Source organism: Taurulus bubalis (genome assembly GCF_910589615.1).
Source record: "Taurulus bubalis genome assembly, chromosome: 1".
Classification (NCBI taxonomy): Eukaryota; Metazoa; Chordata; class Actinopteri; order Perciformes; family Cottidae; genus Taurulus; species Taurulus bubalis.
Window position 1 is genome coordinate 647,296 of NC_136589.1, and position 20,205 is coordinate 667,500.

Below are 20,205 nucleotides of genomic sequence, written 5' to 3' on the forward strand. Positions count from 1 at the left end.
ACGTACATGTCTCTCTCTCTAGTGTTAACGTACCTGTCTCTCTCTCTCTAGTGTTAACGTACCTGTCTCTCTCTCTCTAGTGTTAAAGTACCTGTCTCTCTCACTCTAGTGTTAACGTACCTGTCTCTCTCTCTAGTGTTAACGTACCTGTCTCTCTCTCTCTAGTGTTAACGTACCTGTCTCTCTCTCTCTCTAGTGTTAACATACTTGTCTCTTTCTCTCTCTCTAGTGTTAACGTACCTGTCTCTCTCTCTCTAGTGTTAACATACTTGTCTCTTTCTCTCTCTAGTGTTAACGTACCTGTCTCTCTCTCTCTAGTGTTAACATACCTGTCTGTCTCTCTCTCTAGTGTTAACGTACCTGTATGTCTCTCTCTCTAGTCTTAACGTACCTGTCTGTCTTTCTCTCTAGTGTTAACATACATGTCTCTCTCTAGTGTTAACGTACCTGTCTCTCTCTCTAGTGTTAACATACCTGTCTGTCTCTCTCTCTAGTGTTAATGTACCTGTCTCTCTCTCTAGTGTTAACGTACCTGTCTCTCTCTCTAGTGTTAACGTACCTGTCTCTCTCTCTAGTGTTAACGTACCTGTCTCTCTCTCTAGTGTTAACGTACCTGTCTCTCTCTCTCTAGTGTTAACGTACCTGTCTCTCTCTCTAGTGTTAACGTACCTGTCTGTCTCTCTGTCCAGGATCCCTGAAGACGAGGCCGACCCGACAGCATGCAGTCGGAGCTGCTGATTGGTTGGCAGCAGGAGAAGGCGGAGCTTAAGCGGGAGGTGTGCCGCCTGCAGGAGGAGCTGGCTGAGAGTCGAGCAGAGCGGGAGGAGCTGGAGTCCAGGAGCAGAGCTCTGAATGACAGGGTGAGGTCATGTGATCATTAGGGTGAGGAGGGGGTCATGTGATCATTAGGGTGAGGAGGGGGTCGTGTGATCATCAGGGTGAGGAGGGGGTCATGTGATCATCAGGGTGAGGAGGGGGTCATGTGATCATTAGGATGAGGAGGGGGTCATGTGATCATCAGGGTGAGGAGGGGGTCATGTGATCATTAGGGTGAGGAGGGGGTCATGTGATCATCAGGGTGAGGAGGGGGTCATGTGATCATTAGGGTGAGGAGGGGGTCATGTGATCATCGGCAATTGATTTTATTAGTCTAGTTTATTAGACTCGAAAGCCGAGTATCGATCTTTTATGATATCAATTATAAACTTTTCGTGATATTGTCGTATCGTGGGACCTCTGGTGATTCCCTACTGACCACTACATCTCTCTCTCTCCCTCTCCCTCTCCCTCTCCCTCCCCCTGCCCCTCCCTCTCTCTCTCTCTCCAGCTGTTCCAGTCAGTGTCTCCCTCCCTCGCCCTCTCTCTGCAGGGGGAGGGCGAGCAGAGGGAGTGGAAGAGGAGGGAGAGGGAGGGCAGGGAGCGGGAGGCCAGACAGGCTCTGCTCATCCACCGCCTGCAGAACAAGGTAGTACTACTGCAGTACACATATCACAGTATTGGTTTTGATCAGAGTACTAAGAGTACTTTGTGTGCAGGTGTTGGAGTACAGAGATCAATGTCAACAATCGGAGCTCCAGCTGGAGGACGTCAACGCACAACTGCTCAGCAGCGAGGTCAGACTACTAGTACTACTACTACTACGACTGCTGAAAGTACTGCTGAAACTACTACTGCTACTACTACTGCTGAAACTACTGCTGAAACTACTGCTGCTACTACTACTACTGCTGAAAGTACTGCTGAAAGTGCTGCTGAAACTACTGCTGAAACTACTGCTGCTGCTACTACTACTGCTGAAAGTACTGAAACTACTACTACTACTACTGACACTACTACTGCTGAAAGTACTGAAACTACGACTCCTACTACTGCTGAAAGTACTGAAACTACTACTACTACTACTGAAACTACTACTGCTGAAAGTACTGAAACTACTACTACTACTGAAACTACTACTGCTGAAAGTACTACTGAAACTACTGCTGCTACTACTGCTGAAACTACTACTGCTGAAACTACTACTACTACTGCTGAAACTACTACTACTACTGAAACTACTACTGCTGAAACTACTACTACTACGACTGAAACTACTACTGGTGAAACTACTACTACTACTACTACTGAAACTACTACTGAAACTACTACTGCTGAAACTACTACTACTGGTACTACTACTACTACTGAAACTACTACTACTGCTGATACTACTACTACTACTACTACTACTACTACTACTGCTGAAACTACTACTACTACTGAAACTACTACTACTACTGAAACTACTACTACTGAAACTACTACTACTACTACGACTGAAACTACTACTACTACTACTGCTGAAACTACTACTACTACTAATACTACTACTACTGCTGAAACTACTACTACTACTACTACTACTACTACTGCTGAAACTACTACTACTACTGAAACTACTACTACTACTGAAACTACTACTACTGAAACTACTACTACTACTACGACTGAAACTACTACTGAAACTACTACTGCTGAAACTACTACTACTGGTACTACTACTACTACTGAAACTACTACTACTACTGAAACTACTACTACTACTGAAACTACTACTACTACTGAAACTACTACTGCTGAAACTACTACTACTACTACTACTACTACTACGACTGAAACTACTACTGCTGAAACTACTACTACTACGACTGAAACTACTACTGGTGAAACTACTACTACTACTACTACTACTGAAACTACTACTGCTGAAAGTACTGCTGAAACTACTGCTGCTGCTACTACTACTGCTGAAAGTACTGAAACTACTACTACTACTACTGACACTACTACTGCTGAAAGTACTGAAACTACTACTACTGAAACTACTACTGCTGAACGTAATGAAACTACTACTACTACTGAAACTACTACTGCTGAAAGTACTACTGAAACTACTGCTGCTACTACTGCTACTACTACTGCTGAAACTACTACTACTACTACTGCTGAAACTACTACTACTACTGAAACTACTACTACTACTACTACTACGACTGAAACTACTACTGCTGAAACTACTACTACTACTACTAAGACTGAAACTACTACTGGTGAAACTACTACTACTGAAACTACTACTACTACTACTGCTGAAACTACTACTACTACTACTACTGAAACTACTACTACTACTGAAACTACTACTACTGAAACTACTACTGCTGAAACTACTACTACTACTACTACTGAAACTACTACTACTACTGAACTACTACTGCTGAAAATACCACTACTACTGCTGCTACTACTACTACTGAAACTACTACTGCTACTACTGCTGCTGATACTACTACTACTGCTGAAACTACTACTACTGCTGAAACTACTACTACTACTGAAACTACTACTACTACTGAAACTACTACTACTGAAACTACTACTGAAACTACTACTACTTCTACTACTACTACTGAAACTACTACTGCTGAAACTACTACTACTTCTGAAACTACTACTACTACTGAAACTACTACTACTACTGAAACTACTACTACTGAAACTACTACTACTACTACTGAAGCTACTACTGCTGAAACTACTACTACTACTACTGAACTACTACTGCTGAAACTACTACTACTACTGCTACTACTACTGAAACTACTACTACTACTGAAACTACTACTGCTGAAAGTACTACTGAAACTACTGCTGCTACTACTGCTACTACTACTGCTGAAAATACCACTACTACTGCTGCTACTACTACTACTGAAACTACTACTGCTACTACTGCTGCTGATACTACTACTACTGCTGAAACTACTACTACTGCTGAAACTACTACTACTACTGAAACTACTACTACTACTGAAACTACTACTGCTGAAACTACTACTGAAACTACTACTACTTCTACTACTACTACTGAAACTACTACTGCTGAAACTACTACTACTTCTGAAACTACTACTACTACTGAAACTACTACTACTACTGAAACTACTACTACTGAAACTACTACTACTACTGAAGCTACTACTGCTGAAACTACTACTACTACTGAACTACTACTGCTGAAACTACTACTACTACTGCTGCTACTACTGAAACTACTACTACTACTGAAACTACTACTGCTGAAAGTACTACTGAAACTACTGCTGCTACTACTGCTACTACTACTGCTGAAACTACTACTACTACTACTACTGCTGAAACTACTACTACTACTGAAACTACTACTACTACTACTACTGAAACTACTACTACTACTACTACTACGACTGAAACTACTACTGCTGAAACTACTACTACTAAGACTGAAACTACTACTGGTGAAACTACTACTACTACTACTACTGAAACTACTACTACTACTACTACTGCTGAAACTACTACTACTACTGAAACTACTACTGCTGAAACTACTACTACTGCTGAAACTACTACTACTACTACTACTACTGAAACTACTACTACTGCTGAAACTACTACTACTCCTGAAACTACTACTACTACTGAACTACTACTGCTGAAACTACTACTACTACTGCTACTACTACTGAAACTACTACTACTACTACTGCTACTACTACTGAAACTACTACTAGTACTACTGAACTACTACTGCTGAAACTACTGCTACTACTGAAACTACTACTGCTGAAACTACTACTACTACTGCTACTACTACTACTACTACTACTACTACTGAAACTACTACTACTACTGAAACTACTACTGCTGAAACTACTACTACTACTGAAACTACTACTACTAAAACTACTACTACTACTACTACTACTACTGCTGAAACTACTACTACTACTACTACTACTACTACTACTGAAACTACTACTACTACTACTGAAACTACTACTACTACTGAACTACTACTGCTGAAACTACTACTACTACTGCTACTACTACTGAAACTACTACTACTACTACTGCTACTACTACTGAAACTACTACTAGTACTACTGAACTACTACTGCTGAAACTACTGCTACTACTGAAACTTCTACTGCTGAAACTACTACTACTACTGCTACTACTACTACTACTGAAACTACTACTACTACTGAAACTACTACTGCTGAAACTACTACTACTACTGAAACTACTACTACTGAAACTACTACTACTGAAACTACTACTACTACTACTGAAACTACTACTACTACTACTACTACGACTACTGAAACTACTACTGCTGAAACAACTACTACTACTACTACTACTGCTGAAACTACTACTACGACTACTGAAACTACTACTACTGAAACAACTACTACTACTACTACTACTGCTGAAACTACTACTACTACTGAAACTACTACTACGACTGAAACTACTACTACTACTGAAACTACTACTACTGAAACTACTACTACTACTACTGCTGAAACTACTACTACTGCTGAAACTACTACTGCTGAAACTACTACTACTACTACTACTGAAACTACTACTACTACTGAAACTACTACTGCTGAAACTACTACTACTACTACTACTACTGCTGAAACTACTACTACTACTACTGAAACTACTACTACTACTACTGCTGAAACTACTACTACTACTGAAACTACTACTACCACTGAACTACTACTGCTGAAACTACTACTACTACTGCTACTACTACTGAAACTACTACTACTGCTACTACTACTGAAACTACTACTAGTACTACTGAACTACTACTACTGCTACTACTGAAACTACTACTGCTGAAACTACTACTTCTACTGCTACTACTACTACTACTACTGAAACTACTACTACTACTGAAACTACTACTGCTGAAACAACTACTACTACTACTACTACTGCTGAAACTACTACTACTACTACTGAAACTACTATTACTGAAACTACTACTACTACTACTGAAACTACTACTACTACTGCTGAAACTACTACTACTACTACTACGACTACTGAAACTACTACTGCTGAAACTACTACTACTACTACTACTACTGCTGAAACTACTACTACTACTACTGCTGAAACTACTACTACTACTGAAACTACTACTACTACTGAACTACTACTGCTGAAACTACTACTACTACTGCTACTACTACTGAAACTACTACTACTGCTACTACTACTGAAACTACTACTAGTACTACTGAACTACTACTGCTACTACTGAAACTACTACTGCTGAAACTACTACTTCTACTGCTACTACTACTACTACTACTGAAACTACTACTACTACTGAAACTACTACTGCTGAAACAACTACTACTACTACTACTGCTGAAACTACTACTACTACTACTGAAACTACTATTACTGAAACTACTACTACTACTACTGAAACTACTACTACTACTGCTGAAACTACTACTACTACTACTACGACTACTGAAACTACTACTGCTGAAACAACAACTACTACTACTACTACTACTACTGCTGAAACTACTACTACTACTGAAACTACTGAAACTACTACTGCTGAAACTACTACTACTACTACGACTACTACTACTACTGAAACTACTACTACTACGACTGCTGAAACTACTACTACTACTGAAACTACTACTGCTACAACTACTACTGAAACTACTACTACTGAAACTACTACTACTACTACTACTGAAACTACTACTACTGAAACTACTACTACTACTGAAACTACTACTGCTGAAACTACTACTACTACTGAAACTACTGCTGAAACTACTACTACTACTGAAACTACTACTACTACTACTACTGCTGAAACTACTACTACTACTGAAACTACTACTGAAACTACTACTGCTGAAACTACTACTACTACTACGAGTACTACTACTACTGAAACTACTACTACTACTGAAACTTCTACTGCTGAAACTACTACTACTACTACTACTACTACTACTGAAACTACTACTACTGAAACTACTACTACTACTGAAACTACTACTACTACTGAAACTACTACTGCTGAAACTACTACTACTACTACGACTACTACTACTACTGAAACTACTACTGCTGAAACTACTACTACTACTACTACTACTACTGAAACTACTACTACTGAAACTACTACTACTACTGAAACTACTACTGCTGAAACTACTACTACTACTGAAACTACTACTACTGAAACTACTACTACTACTACTGAAACTACTACTACTGAAACTACTACTGCTACTACTGAAACTACTACTACTGCTACTACTACTACTGCTGAAACTACTACTACTGCTACTACTACTGAAACTACTACTGCTGAAACTACTACTACTACTACTACTACTGAAACTACTACAACTGAAACTACTACTACTACTACTGCTGAAACTACTACTACTGAAACTACTACTACTACTGCTACTACTTGGTGTAGTGTAGTGATCGTGCAGTACTCCAGATGTGTACTGTCTCACTGCAGTACTCCAGATGTGTACTTTGTCTCACTGCAGTACTCCAGATGTGTACTTTGTCTCACTGCAGTACTCCAGATGTGTACTTTGTCTCACTGCAGTACTCCAGATGTGTACTTTGTCTCACTGCAGTACTCCAGATGTGTTTGTTGTGTTTGTTTCGTAGCGGAGGATCAGAGATGAACACAGTGACGCTCTGGAGAGCGCCCTCATCAGGCTGGAGGAGGAACAACAGAGGTGTGTGTGTGTGTGTGTGTGTGTGTGTGTGTGTGTGCGTGCATGTCTCACCTGTGTGTGTGTGTGTGTGTCTCTATTCAGGTCTCTCGGATTGGCTGACACGAACGCTCTCCTCCGTGAGCAGCTCAGCCAATCAGAGCAGGCCAACCAGGCCCTGAGGGAGGACCTCCAGAAGCTGACATCTGATTGGACCATAGCGTTGGAGGAGGCGGGGCGGAGAGAGGATGATTGGCAGAGAGAGAGGGAGGTCTGCAGCTTGCTTTTACTCTTTTAGTTGTGATTTATTTAAGGTGGATTATCTGACTTATGACGTGTGTGTGTGTGTGTATGTGTGTGTGTGTGTGTGTGTGTGTGTGTGTGTGTGTGTGTGTGTGTGTGTGTGTGTAGTGTCTTTCAGGTCATGTGGGTCAGCAACAGGCTCGGTTGCTGTCAGTTTGGAGGTCTGTCGTCGCTCTGAGGCGACACTGTCACACCGTTAAAACGGCCGCCGACAGGTACGTCTGACTGTTGACCAACCTGATGTTAGTTGACCAACCTGATGTTAGTTGACCAACCTGATGTTAGTTGACCAACCTGATGTAAGTTGACCAACCTGATGTTAGTTGACCAACCTGATGTAAGTTGACCAACTGATGTTAGTTGACCAACCTGATGTTAGTTGACCAACCTGATGTAAGTTGACCAACTGATGTTAGTTGACCAACCTGATGTAAGTTGACCAACTGTCTGTCTGTCTCTAGGGATCTGTGGCAGTTGAGGGCGGAGTTCTCTCGTCTCTCCTCGTCTCTCCTGACCAGCTGTGACTCTGTCTCCTCCTCTCTGAGGCTCAAACTCTTCTCCTCTGTTCCTCCCCCTCCTCTCCCCTCTGACCTCCCTCCTCTGGACTCCTTGTCCACCCTGGGAACCTTCTCCTTAGGAGAGCTGGAGCTCAGAGAGGAGCAGGAGAAGGAGAGGAGGGAGGAGAAGGAGAGGGAGATTTCAGAGTTGAAGCTTCTTCATGAGACAAAAGTTTTCCAGCTGACAGAACGGTAAATTATTCTTCTGTTGGTGAGCAGCTTTATATATTATAATAGTATGTATATAATATTATAATATATATAAATGTTATACATGTATATATGTATATATTATATATGTATAATATTATACATGATATATATATATATATATATAATATTATACATGTATAATATTATGCATAATATATATATATAATATATATACATGTATAATATTATATGTATCAGTGGTGCCTTCAGGGCCTGCTAAGCCTTCTCTGCTGGCCTAAACAGAATCACAAAGTTTACATTTATTTTGTATTATTTTATAATTAAAAGTTATAGTCTCTTCCGCCTGCAGCAACGTCCTCAGCGCGTCTCCTCCGTCTGCAGCAACGTCTGCAGCAACGTCCTCAGCGCATCTCCTCCGTCTGCAGCAACGTCTGCAGCAACGTCCTCAGCGCATCTCCTCCGTCTGCAGCAACGTCTGCAGCAACGTCCTCAGCGCATCTCCTCCGTCTGCAGCAACGTCTGCAGCAACGTCTGCAGCAACGTCCTCAGCGCATCTCCTCCGTCTGCAGCAACGTCTGCAGCAACGTCCTCAGCGCGTCTCCTCCGTCTGCAGCAACGTCTGCAGCAACGTCTGCAGCAATGTCCTCAGCGCATCTCCTCCGTCTGCAGCAACGTCTGCAGCAACGTCTGCAGCAACGTCCTCAGCGCATCTCCTCCGTCTGCAGCAACGTCTGCAGCAACGTACTCAGCGCGTCTCCTCCGTCTGCAGCAACGTCTGCAGCAACGTCTTCAGTGCGTCTCCTCCGTCTGCAGCAACGTTTGCAGCAACGTCCTCAGCGCGTCTCCTCCGTCTGCAGCAACGTCTGCAGCAACGTCCTCAGCGCGTCTCCTCCGTCTGCAGCAACGGCTGCAGCAACGTCCTCAGCGCGTCTCCTCCGTCTGCAGCAACGTCCCCAGCGCCTCTCCTCCGTCTGCAGCAAGGTCCTCAGCGCGTCTCCTCCGTCTGCAGCAACGTCCTCAGCGCATCTCCTCCGTCTGCAGCAACGTCCTCAGCGCGTCTCCTCCGTCTGCAGCAACGTCTGCAGCAACGTCTGCAGCAACGTCTTCAGTGCGTCTCCTCCGTCTGCAGCAACGTCCTCAGCGTGTCTCCTCCGTCTGCAGCAACGTCTGCAGCAACGTCCTCAGCGCGTCTCCTCCGTCTGCAGCAACGTCCTCAGCGCGTCTCCTCCGTCTGCAGCAACGTCTGCAAAAACGTCCTCAGTGCGTCTCCTCCGTCTGCAGCAACGTCTGCAGCAACGTCCTCAGTGCGTCTCCTCCGTCTGCAGCAACGTCTGCAGCAACGTCCTCAGCGCGTCTCCTCCGTCTGCAGCAACGTACTCAGCGCGTCTCCTCCGTCTGCAGCAACGTCTGCAGCAACGTCTTCAGTGCGTCTCCTCCGTCTGCAGCAACGTTTGCAGCAACGTCCTCAGCGCGTCTCCTCCGTCTGCAGCAACGTCTGCAGCAACGTCCTCAGCGCGTCTCCTCCGTCTGCAGCAACGGCTGCAGCAACGTCCTCAGCGCGTCTCCTCCGTCTGCAGCAACGTCCCCAGCGCCTCTCCTCCGTCTGCAGCAAGGTCCTCAGCGCGTCTCCTCCGTCTGCAGCAACGTCCTCAGCGCATCTCCTCCGTCTGCAGCAACGTCCTCAGCGCGTCTCCTCCGTCTGCAGCAACGTCTGCAGCAACGTCTGCAGCAACGTCTTCAGTGCGTCTCCTCCGTCTGCAGCAACGTCCTCAGCGTGTCTCCTCCGTCTGCAGCAACGTCTGCAGCAACGTCCTCAGCGCGTCTCCTCCGTCTGCAGCAACGTCCTCAGCGCGTCTCCTCCGTCTGCAGCAACGTCTGCAAAAACGTCCTCAGTGCGTCTCCTCCGTCTGCAGCAACGTCTGCAGCAACGTCCTCAGCGCGTCTCCTCCGTCTGCAGCAACGTCTGCAGCAACGTCCTCAGCGCGTCTCCTCCGTCTGCAGCAACGTCTGCAGCAACGTCTGCAAAAACGTCCTCAGTGCGTCTCCTCCATCTGCAGCAGCGTCTGCAGCAACGTCTGCAGCAACGTCTGCAGCAACGTCCTCAGCGCGTCTCCTCCATCTGCAGCAACGTCCTCAGCGCGTCTCCTCCGTCTGCAGCAACGTCTGCAGCAACGTCCTCAGTGCGTCTCCTCCGTCTGCAGCAACGTCCTCAGCGCGTCTTCTCCGTCTGCAGCAACGTCTGCAGCAACGTCTGCAGCAACGTCCTCAGCGGATCTCCTCCGTCTGCAGCAACGTCTGCAGCAACATCCTCAGCGCATCTCCTCCGTCTGCAGCAACGTCTGCAGCAACGTCTGCAGCAACATCCTCAGCGCATCTCCTCCGTCTGCAGCAACGTCCTCAGCGCATCTCCTCCGTCCGCAGCAACGTCTGCAGCAACGTCCTCAGCGCATCTCCTCCGTCTGCAGCAACGTCTTCAGTGCGTCTCCTCCGTCTGCAGCAACGTCCTCAGCGCGTCTCCTCCGTCTGCCGCAACGTCCTCAGCGCGTCTCCTCCATTTGCAGCAACGTCCTCAGCGCGTCTCCTCCGTCTGCAGCAACGTCTGCAGCAACGTCTGCAGCAACGTCCTCAGCGCGTCTCATCCGTCTGCAGCAACGTCCTCAGCGCGTCTCCTTCGTCTGCAGCAACGTCCTCAGCGCGTCTCTTCCGTCTGCAGCAACGTCCTCAGCGCGTCTCCTCCGTCTGCAGCAACGTCCTCATCGCGTCTCCTCCGTCTGCAGCAACGTCTGCAGCAACGTCCTCAGCGCATCTCCTCCGTCTGCAGCAACGTCTGCAGCAACGTCCTCAGCGCGTCTCCTCCGTCTGCAGCAACGTCTGCAGCAACGCCTGCAAAAACGTCCTCAGTGCGTCTCCTCCGTCTGCAGCAACGTCTGCAGCAACGTCCTCAGCGCGTCTCCTCCGTCTGCAGCAACGTCCTCAGCGCGTCTCCTCCGTCTGCAGCAACGTCCTCAGCGCGTCTCCTCCGTCTGCAGCAACGTCTGCAGCAACGTCTGCAAAAACGTCCTCAGTGCGTCTCCTCCATCTGCAGCAACGTCTGCAGCAGCGTCTGCAGCAACGTCTGCAGCAACGTCTGCAGCAACGTCCTCAGCGCGTCTCCTCCGTCTGCAGCAACATCCTCATCGTCTCCTCCATCTGCAGCAACGTCCTCAGCGCGTCTCCTCCGTCTGCAGCAACGTCTGCAGCAACGTCCTCAGTGCGTCTCCTCCGTCTGCAGCAACGTCCTCAGCGCGTCTCCTCCGTCTGCAGCAACGTCTGCAGCAACGTCTGCAGCAACGTCCTCAGCGGATCTCCTCCGTCTGCAGCAACGTCTGCAGCAACGTCTGCAGCAACATCCTCAGCGCATCTCCTCCGTCTGCAGCAACGTCTGCAGCAACGTCTGCAGCAACGTCCTCAGCGCATCTCCTCCGTCTGCAGCAACGTCTGCAGCAACGTCCTCAGCGCATCTCCTCCGTCTGCAGCAACGTCTGCAGCAACGTCCTCAGCGCATCTCCTCCGTCTGCAGCAACGTCTTCAGTGCGTCTCCTCCGTCTGCAGCAACGTCCTCAGCGCGTCTCCTCCGTCTGCAGCAACGTCCTCAGCGCGTCTCCTCCATTTGCAGCAACGTCCTCAGCGCGTCTCCTCCGTCTGCAGCAACGTCTGCAGCAACGTCTGCAGCAACGTCTGCAGCAACGTCCTCAGCGCGTCTCATCCGTCTGCAGCAACGTCCTCAGCGCGTCTCTTCCGTCTGCAGCAACGTCCTCATCGCGTCTCCTCCGTCTGCAGCAACGTCCTCAGCGCATCTCCTCCGTCTGCAGCAACGTCTGCAGCAACGTCCTCAGCGCGTCTCCTCCGTCTGCAGCAACGTCTGCAGCAACGTCCTCAGCGCATCTCCTCCGTCTGCAGCAACGTCCTCAGCGCATCTCCTCCGTCTGCAGCAACGTCCTCAGCGCGTCTCCTCCATTTGCAGCAACGTCCTCAGCGCGTCTCCTCCGTCTGCAGCAACGTCCTCAGCGCATCTCCTCCGTCTGCAGCAACGTCCTCAGCGCGTCTCCTCCGTCTGCAGCAACGTCCTCAGCGCGTCTCCTCCGTCTGCAGCAACGTCTTCAGCGTGTCTCATCCGTCTGCAGCAACGTCCTCAGCGCGTCTCCTCCGTCTGCAGCAACGTCCTCAGCGCGTCTCCTTCGTCTGCAGCAACGTCCTCAGCGCGTCTCTTCCGTCTGCAGCAACGTCCTCAGCGCGTCTCCTTCGTCTGCAGCAACGTCCTCAGCGCGTCTCTTCCGTCTGCAGCAACGTCCTCAGCGGATCTCCTCCGTCTGCAGCAACGTCTGCAGCAACATCCTCAGCGCATCTCCTCCGTCTGCAGCAACGTCTGCAGCAACGTCTGCAGCAACATCCTCAGCGCATCTCCTCCGTCTGCAGCAACGTCCTCAGCGCATCTCCTCCGTCCGCAGCAACGTCTGCAGCAACGTCCTCAGCGCATCTCCTCCGTCTGCAGCAACGTCTTCAGTGCGTCTCCTCCGTCTGCAGCAACGTCCTCAGCGCGTCTCCTCCGTCTGCCGCAACGTCCTCAGCGCGTCTCCTCCATTTGCAGCAACGTCCTCAGCGCGTCTCCTCCGTCTGCAGCAACGTCTGCAGCAACGTCTGCAGCAACGTCCTCAGCGCGTCTCATCCGTCTGCAGCAACGTCCTCAGCGCGTCTCCTTCGTCTGCAGCAACGTCCTCAGCGCGTCTCTTCCGTCTGCAGCAACGTCCTCAGCGCGTCTCCTCCGTCTGCAGCAACGTCCTCATCGCGTCTCCTCCGTCTGCAGCAACGTCTGCAGCAACGTCCTCAGCGCATCTCCTCCGTCTGCAGCAACGTCTGCAGCAACGTCCTCAGCGCGTCTCCTCCGTCTGCAGCAACGTCTGCAGCAACGCCTGCAAAAACGTCCTCAGTGCGTCTCCTCCGTCTGCAGCAACGTCTGCAGCAACGTCCTCAGCGCGTCTCCTCCGTCTGCAGCAACGTCCTCAGCGCGTCTCCTCCGTCTGCAGCAACGTCTGCAGCAACGTCTGCAGCAACGTCCTCAGCGCGTCTCCTCCGTCTGCAGCAACGTCTGCAGCAACGTCTGCAAAAACGTCCTCAGTGCGTCTCCTCCATCTGCAGCAACGTCTGCAGCAGCGTCTGCAGCAACGTCTGCAGCAACGTCTGCAGCAACGTCCTCAGCGCGTCTCCTCCGTCTGCAGCAACATCCTCATCGTCTCCTCCATCTGCAGCAACGTCCTCAGCGCGTCTCCTCCGTCTGCAGCAACGTCTGCAGCAACGTCCTCAGCGCGTCTCCTCCGTCTGCAGCAACGTCCTCAGCGCGTCTCCTCCGTCTGCAGCAACGTCTGCAGCAACGTCTGCAGCAACGTCCTCAGCGGATCTCCTCCGTCTGCAGCAACGTCTGCAGCAACGTCTGCAGCAACATCCTCAGCGCATCTCCTCCGTCTGCAGCAACGTCTGCAGCAACGTCTGCAGCAACGTCCTCAGCGCATCTCCTCCGTCTGCAGCAACGTCTGCAGCAACGTCCTCAGCGCATCTCCTCCGTCTGCAGCAACGTCTGCAGCAACGTCCTCAGCGCATCTCCTCCGTCTGCAGCAACGTCTTCAGTGCGTCTCCTCCGTCTGCAGCAACGTCCTCAGCGCGTCTCCTCCGTCTGCAGCAACGTCCTCAGCGCGTCTCCTCCATTTGCAGCAACGTCCTCAGCGCGTCTCCTCCGTCTGCAGCAACGTCTGCAGCAACGTCTGCAGCAACGTCCTCAGCGCGTCTCATCCGTCTGCAGCAACGTCCTCAGCGCGTCTCCTTCGTCTGCAGCAACGTCCTCAGCGCGTCTCTTCCGTCTGCAGCAACGTCCTCATCGCGTCTCCTCCGTCTGCAGCAACGTCCTCAGCGCATCTCCTCCGTCTGCAGCAACGTCTGCAGCAACGTCCTCAGCGCGTCTCCTCCGTCTGCAGCAACGTCTGCAGCAACGTCCTCAGCGCATCTCCTCCGTCTGCAGCAACGTCCTCAGCGCATCTCCTCCGTCTGCAGCAACGTCCTCAGCGCGTCTCCTCCATTTGCAGCAACGTCCTCAGCGCGTCTCCTCCGTCTGCAGCAACGTCCTCAGCGCGTCTCATCCGTCTGCAGCAACGTCCTCAGCGCGTCTCCTCCGTCTGCAGCAACGTCCTCAGCGCGTCTCCTTCGTCTGCAGCAACGTCCTCAGCGCGTCTCTTCCGTCTGCAGCAACGTCCTCAGCGCGTCTCCTTCGTCTGCAGCAACGTCCTCAGCGCGTCTCTTCCGTCTGCAGCAACGTCCTCAGCGCGTCTCCTCCGTCTGCAGCAACGTCTGCAGCAACGTCCTCAGCGCATCTCCTCCGTCTGCAGCAACGTCTGCAGCAACGTCCTCAGCGCGTCTCCTCCGTCTGCAGCAACGTCTGCAGCAACGTCTGCAGCAACGTCCTCAGCGCGTCTCCTCCATCTGCAGCAACGTCCTCAGCGCGTCTCCTCCGTCTGCAGCAACGTCTGCAGCAACGTCCTCAGCGCATGTCCTCCGTCTGCAGCAACGTCTGCAGCAACGTCTGCAGCAACGTCCTCAGCGCGGCTCAGCAACTCTTCATTCACTGTTTCTGACCCTCATGTTTGTCATAGAGAAGACTTACAGGCCCTGAAGGCACCACTTTCCTACTCTGTACTTTACTGCTGCTCAGATACATGAAGTTCTAACTTTTTTTATTTTTGTCTCTCTCTCCGTCTCTGTCTCTCTCTCTCTCTCTCCGTTGCTGTCTCTCTCTCTCTGTCTCTGTCAGCATTGAGGAGCTGTCTCTCTCGCTGCAGGCTGAGGACAGTCGGGAGGAGAGACATGGAGACACCATGAGGAGTCTTCAGTTGGTCAGTCAGGCTGTGGTCAAACTGGTGAGTCCGAGAGACACAGAGGTCACAGAGGTCACAGAGGTCACAGAGATCACAGAGGTCACAGAGACACAGAGATCACAGAGGTCACAGAGACACAGAGGTCACAGAGGTCACAGAGGACACAGAGGTCACAGAGGTCACAGAGACACAGAGGTCACAGAGACACAGAGGTCACAGAGGTCACAGAGGTCACAGAGACACAGAGGTCACAGAGACACAGAGGTCACAGAGGTCACAGAGGTCACAGAGACACAGAGGTCACAGAGGTCACAGAGGTCACAGAGACACAGAGGTCACAGAGACACAGAGGTCACAGAGGTCACAGAGACACAGAGGTCACAGAGGTCACAGAGACACAGAGGTCACAGAGACACAGAGGTCACAGAGGTCACAGAGGTCACAGAGACACAGAGGTCACAGAGACACAGAGGTCACAGAGACACAGAGGTCACAGAGGTCACAGAGACACAGAGACACAGAGGTCACAGAGACACAGAGGTCACAGAGACACAGAGGTCACAGAGGTCACAGAGACACAGAGGTCACAGAGGTCACAGAGACACAGAGGTCACAGAGACACAGAGGTCACAGAGACACAGAGGTCACAGAGGTCACAGAGACACAGAGACACAGAGGTCACAGAGACACAGAGGTCACAGAGGCCTCAGTGTGTGTCTTGTCTCCAGTCCAGAGTCCTGAGCAGCAGCAGTGGGTCCATGTGTGCGTCCCCAGACGGCGTCCTCAGTCTGGACGTGTCCTCCCTGCTGTCTGTGCTGTCCCGCGCTGACAGCGCCCTGCAGTGGAGGCAGCAGGAACTGCAGGTCAGTCCACAGGCAGCAGCACTGAGAGCTGCATAGGGCTAGACGGGCTCATGACTGTGTGTGTGTGTGTGTGTGTGTGTGTGTGTGTGTGTGTGTGTGTGTTCGTGTTCCTAAGGGGCTCGGCGAGGAGAACACAGCTGTTCAGCTCCGAGTGAAACAGCTGGAGGACGACAACCAGCTGCTGAAAACACACTCCCAACACACACAGCTGGAGCTCACACACACTCTGGACCTACTGAGCAGGTACACACACACACACACACACACACACACACACACACACACACAGGGTACTAATACAACAGTGTAGAAATACAGTGTGTGTGTGTGTGTGTGTGTGTGTGTGTCACAGGGAGTGTGAGGCGTCGTCCTCGCTGCGTCTCTGGTTGGAGGAGGTGCAGAGAGAGAAAGAGCGTCTGAGGAGAGAGAGAGACAGACAGGAGGAGACAGACGCACTCAGACGGTATGAATAATAACATGTATTATATATATATATAGTGTAATAAAATATATATTATTATTTATAATATTATATATTGTATTTTATATATATAGTGTAATAAACAGGGTTCTCACGTCATGGAAAACCTGGAACAGTCATGGAGTTTAAAATGGTTATTTCCAGGCCTGGATAAGTCCTTTTAAAAAAATAAAATCCCCAAAGTTTAGTAAAAGTCATGTACATGTGTTATATTCATGTGTTCATGTAAATGTGTTATATTCATGTGTTCATGTAAATGTGTTATATTCATGTGTTCATGTAAATGTGTTATATTCATGTGTTCATGACGTTCATTTACGCTGAGTTTGAAATAATGAATATGCTTTTAAAAGAAAGACTCAGAATATAAGCAGGCATACATACAGGCATCTATATAAATGTTTATTCTTTTAATCAAACTATTGTCTCATTCATTTGAGTCATTTAAGGTTTACTGTATGCTTTGTATTCTCATTGTTAGTTTAAATACTACATTTACTCACTTTTTACTGTTTACACCCAGACTTCACTAAATGCTTGTCATGACATTTGGTTTAAAGTCCTGGATCCCTTTGGTCAGAATGTGTATGAACCCTGATAGAATATATAGCGATATAATATATATATATATATCATCTATAATATATTATTATTATATATTATATTATATTAATATATATAGTATTGTTTCCTGCTCTACACGGTTTATAACGGTGGTATTTATTGATTGATTGACTGCAGCGGTCAGTGGCGTCTCTCTGGTTTCTCTGCTCTTTAAACTGGTGGATGTGCTTCCTGTCTGAACTGGTTGAACTGGTCTGGTTCCAGAGCGGAGAGCGAGGCGCTGGAGAGCGTCCAGCTGACGGAGCGGGGGCCGCTGCTCCGGATGGAGGTGCAGGCTCTCAAGGTGATCCTGCTCTTCCTCTGCTTCCTTCATTGGTGCTGTGACAGAGAGTAGAGTGCAGTTCCCTCTCTCCTCCTAGGGGGCGCTGGAGAGGCAGCAGCTGGACCGGCAGAGAGCAGAAGAAGAGGCCGCCGACGCCAGAGACGCCCTGCAGCAGGTACCAGATGATCACATGATCCATGTCCTCAGAGCCAATCAGTTACTGATGCTGTGATCCTTCATGAGTACACACACCAGAGTACTACGAGTATAAATACACCAGTATGAACCACTCTGCTGGAGCGGCTCCATTGTTGATGATGCAACATGAGGGTCAACATGATGCAACATGAGGGTCAACATGAGGGTCAACATGAGGGGCAACATGAGGGGCAACATGAGGCAACATGAGGCAACATGAGGGTCAACATGATGCAACATGAGGGTCAACATGAGGGTCAACATGAGGGTCAACATGATGCAACATGAGGGTCAACATGAGGGTCAACATGAGGGTCAACATGAGGCAACATGAGGGTCAACATGAGGGTCAACATGATGCAACATGAGGGTCAACATGAGGGTCAACATGATGCAACATGAGGGTCAACATGAGGGTCAACATGAGGGTCAACATGAGGCAACATGAGGGTCAACATGAGGGTCAACATGAGGGTCAACATGAGGGTCAACATGAGGCAACATGAGGGTCAACATGAGGCAACATGAGGGTCAACATGAGGGTCAACATGAGGGTCAACATGAGGCAACATGAGGGTCAACATGAGGGTCAACATGAGGGTCAACATGAGGCAACATGAGGGTCAACATGAGGGTCAACATGAGGGTCAACATGAGGCAACATGAGGGTCAACATGAGGGTCAACATGAGGGTCAACATGAGGCAACATGAGGGTCAACATGAGGGTCAACATGAGGCAACATGAGGGTCAACATGAGGGTCAACATGAGGCAACATGAGGGTCAACATGAGGGTCAACATGAGGGTCAACATGAGGCAACATGAGGGTCAACATGAGGGTCAACATGATGCAACATGAGGGTCAACATGAGGCAACATGAGGGTCAACATGATGCAACATGAGGGTCAACATGAGGGTCAACATGAGGGTCAACATGATGCAACATGAGGGTCAACATGAGGGTCAACATGAGGGTCAACATGATGCAACATGAGGGTCAACATGATGCAACATGAGGGTCAACATGATGCAACATGAGGGTCAACATGAGGGTCAACATGAGGCAACATGAGGGTCAACACGAGGGTCAACATGATGCAACATGAGGGTCAACATGAGGGTCAACATGAGGATCAACATGATGCAACATGAGGGTCAACATGATGCAACATGAGGGTCAACATGAGGGTCAACATGAGGGTCAACATGATGCAACATGAGGGTCAACATGAGGGTCAACATGATGCAACATGAGGGTCAACATGAGGGTCAACATGATGCAACATGAGGGTCAACATGAGGGTCAACATGAGGGTCAACATGAGGGTCAACATGATGCAACATGAGGGTCAACATGATGCAACATGAAGGTCAACATGAGGGTCAAGATGAGGGTCAACATGATGCAACATGAAGGTCAACATGAGGGTCAACATGAGGGTCAACATGATGCAACACGAGGGTCAACATGAGGGTCAACATGAGGGTCAACATGATGCAACATGAGGGTCAACATGAGGGTCAACATGAGGGTCAACATGAGGCAACATAAGGGTCAACATGAGGGTCAACATGAGGGTCAACATGATGCAACATGAGGGTCAACATGATGCAACATGAGGGTCAACATGAGGGTCAACATGAGGGTCAACATGAGGCAACATGAGGGTCAACATGAGGGTCAACATGAGGGTCAACATGAGGCAACATGAGGCAACATGAGGGTCAACACGAGGGTCAACATGATGCAACATGAGGGTCAACATGATGCAACATGAGGGTCAACATGATGCAACATGAGGGTCAACATGAGGGTCAACATGATGCAACATGAGGGTCAACATGATGCAACATGAGGGTCAACATGATGCAACATGAGGGTCAACATGAGGGTCAACATGAGGCAACATGAGGGTCAACACGAGGGTCAACATGATGCAACATGAGGGTCAACATGAGGGTCAACATGAGGGTCAACATGAGGGTCAACATGATGCAACATGAGGGTCAACATGATGCAACATGAGGGTCAACATGAGGGTCAACATGAGGGTCAACATGATGCAACATGAGGGTCAACATGAGGGTCAACATGATGCAACATGAGGGTCAACATGAGGGTCAACATGAGGGTCAACATGATGCAACATGAAGGTCAACATGAGGGTCAACATGATGCAACATGAGGGTCAACATGATGCAACATGAGGGTCAACATGATGCAACATGAAGGTCAACATG

The 20,205-nt window shown here is 48.9% G+C and overlaps 1 protein-coding gene across 1 annotated transcript in view; it reads left to right on the forward strand.

Annotated features, from left to right (window-relative positions):
• Positions 1–719: 719 nt before the first annotated feature.
• The window catches only part of LOC306742062 (uncharacterized protein), a gene marked incomplete at its 5' end in the record, with an annotated part of 39,242 nt that continues 19,756 nt past the window's right edge, over positions 720–20,205 (forward strand). Inside the window, 13 exons of the mRNA XM_079224401.1 lie at positions 720–860; positions 1,328–1,465; positions 1,536–1,613; positions 7,555–7,625; positions 7,707–7,872; positions 8,013–8,119; positions 8,366–8,563; positions 15,471–15,576; positions 16,263–16,397; positions 16,513–16,640; positions 16,750–16,860; positions 17,707–17,785; positions 17,862–17,939. Of these exons, the coding sequence (XP_079080527.1) occupies positions 720–860; positions 1,328–1,465; positions 1,536–1,613; positions 7,555–7,625; positions 7,707–7,872; positions 8,013–8,119; positions 8,366–8,563; positions 15,471–15,576; positions 16,263–16,397; positions 16,513–16,640; positions 16,750–16,860; positions 17,707–17,785; positions 17,862–17,939 (1,536 nt within the window). The remainder of the gene's footprint in view (positions 861–1,327; positions 1,466–1,535; positions 1,614–7,554; positions 7,626–7,706; positions 7,873–8,012; positions 8,120–8,365; positions 8,564–15,470; positions 15,577–16,262; positions 16,398–16,512; positions 16,641–16,749; positions 16,861–17,706; positions 17,786–17,861; positions 17,940–20,205) is intronic.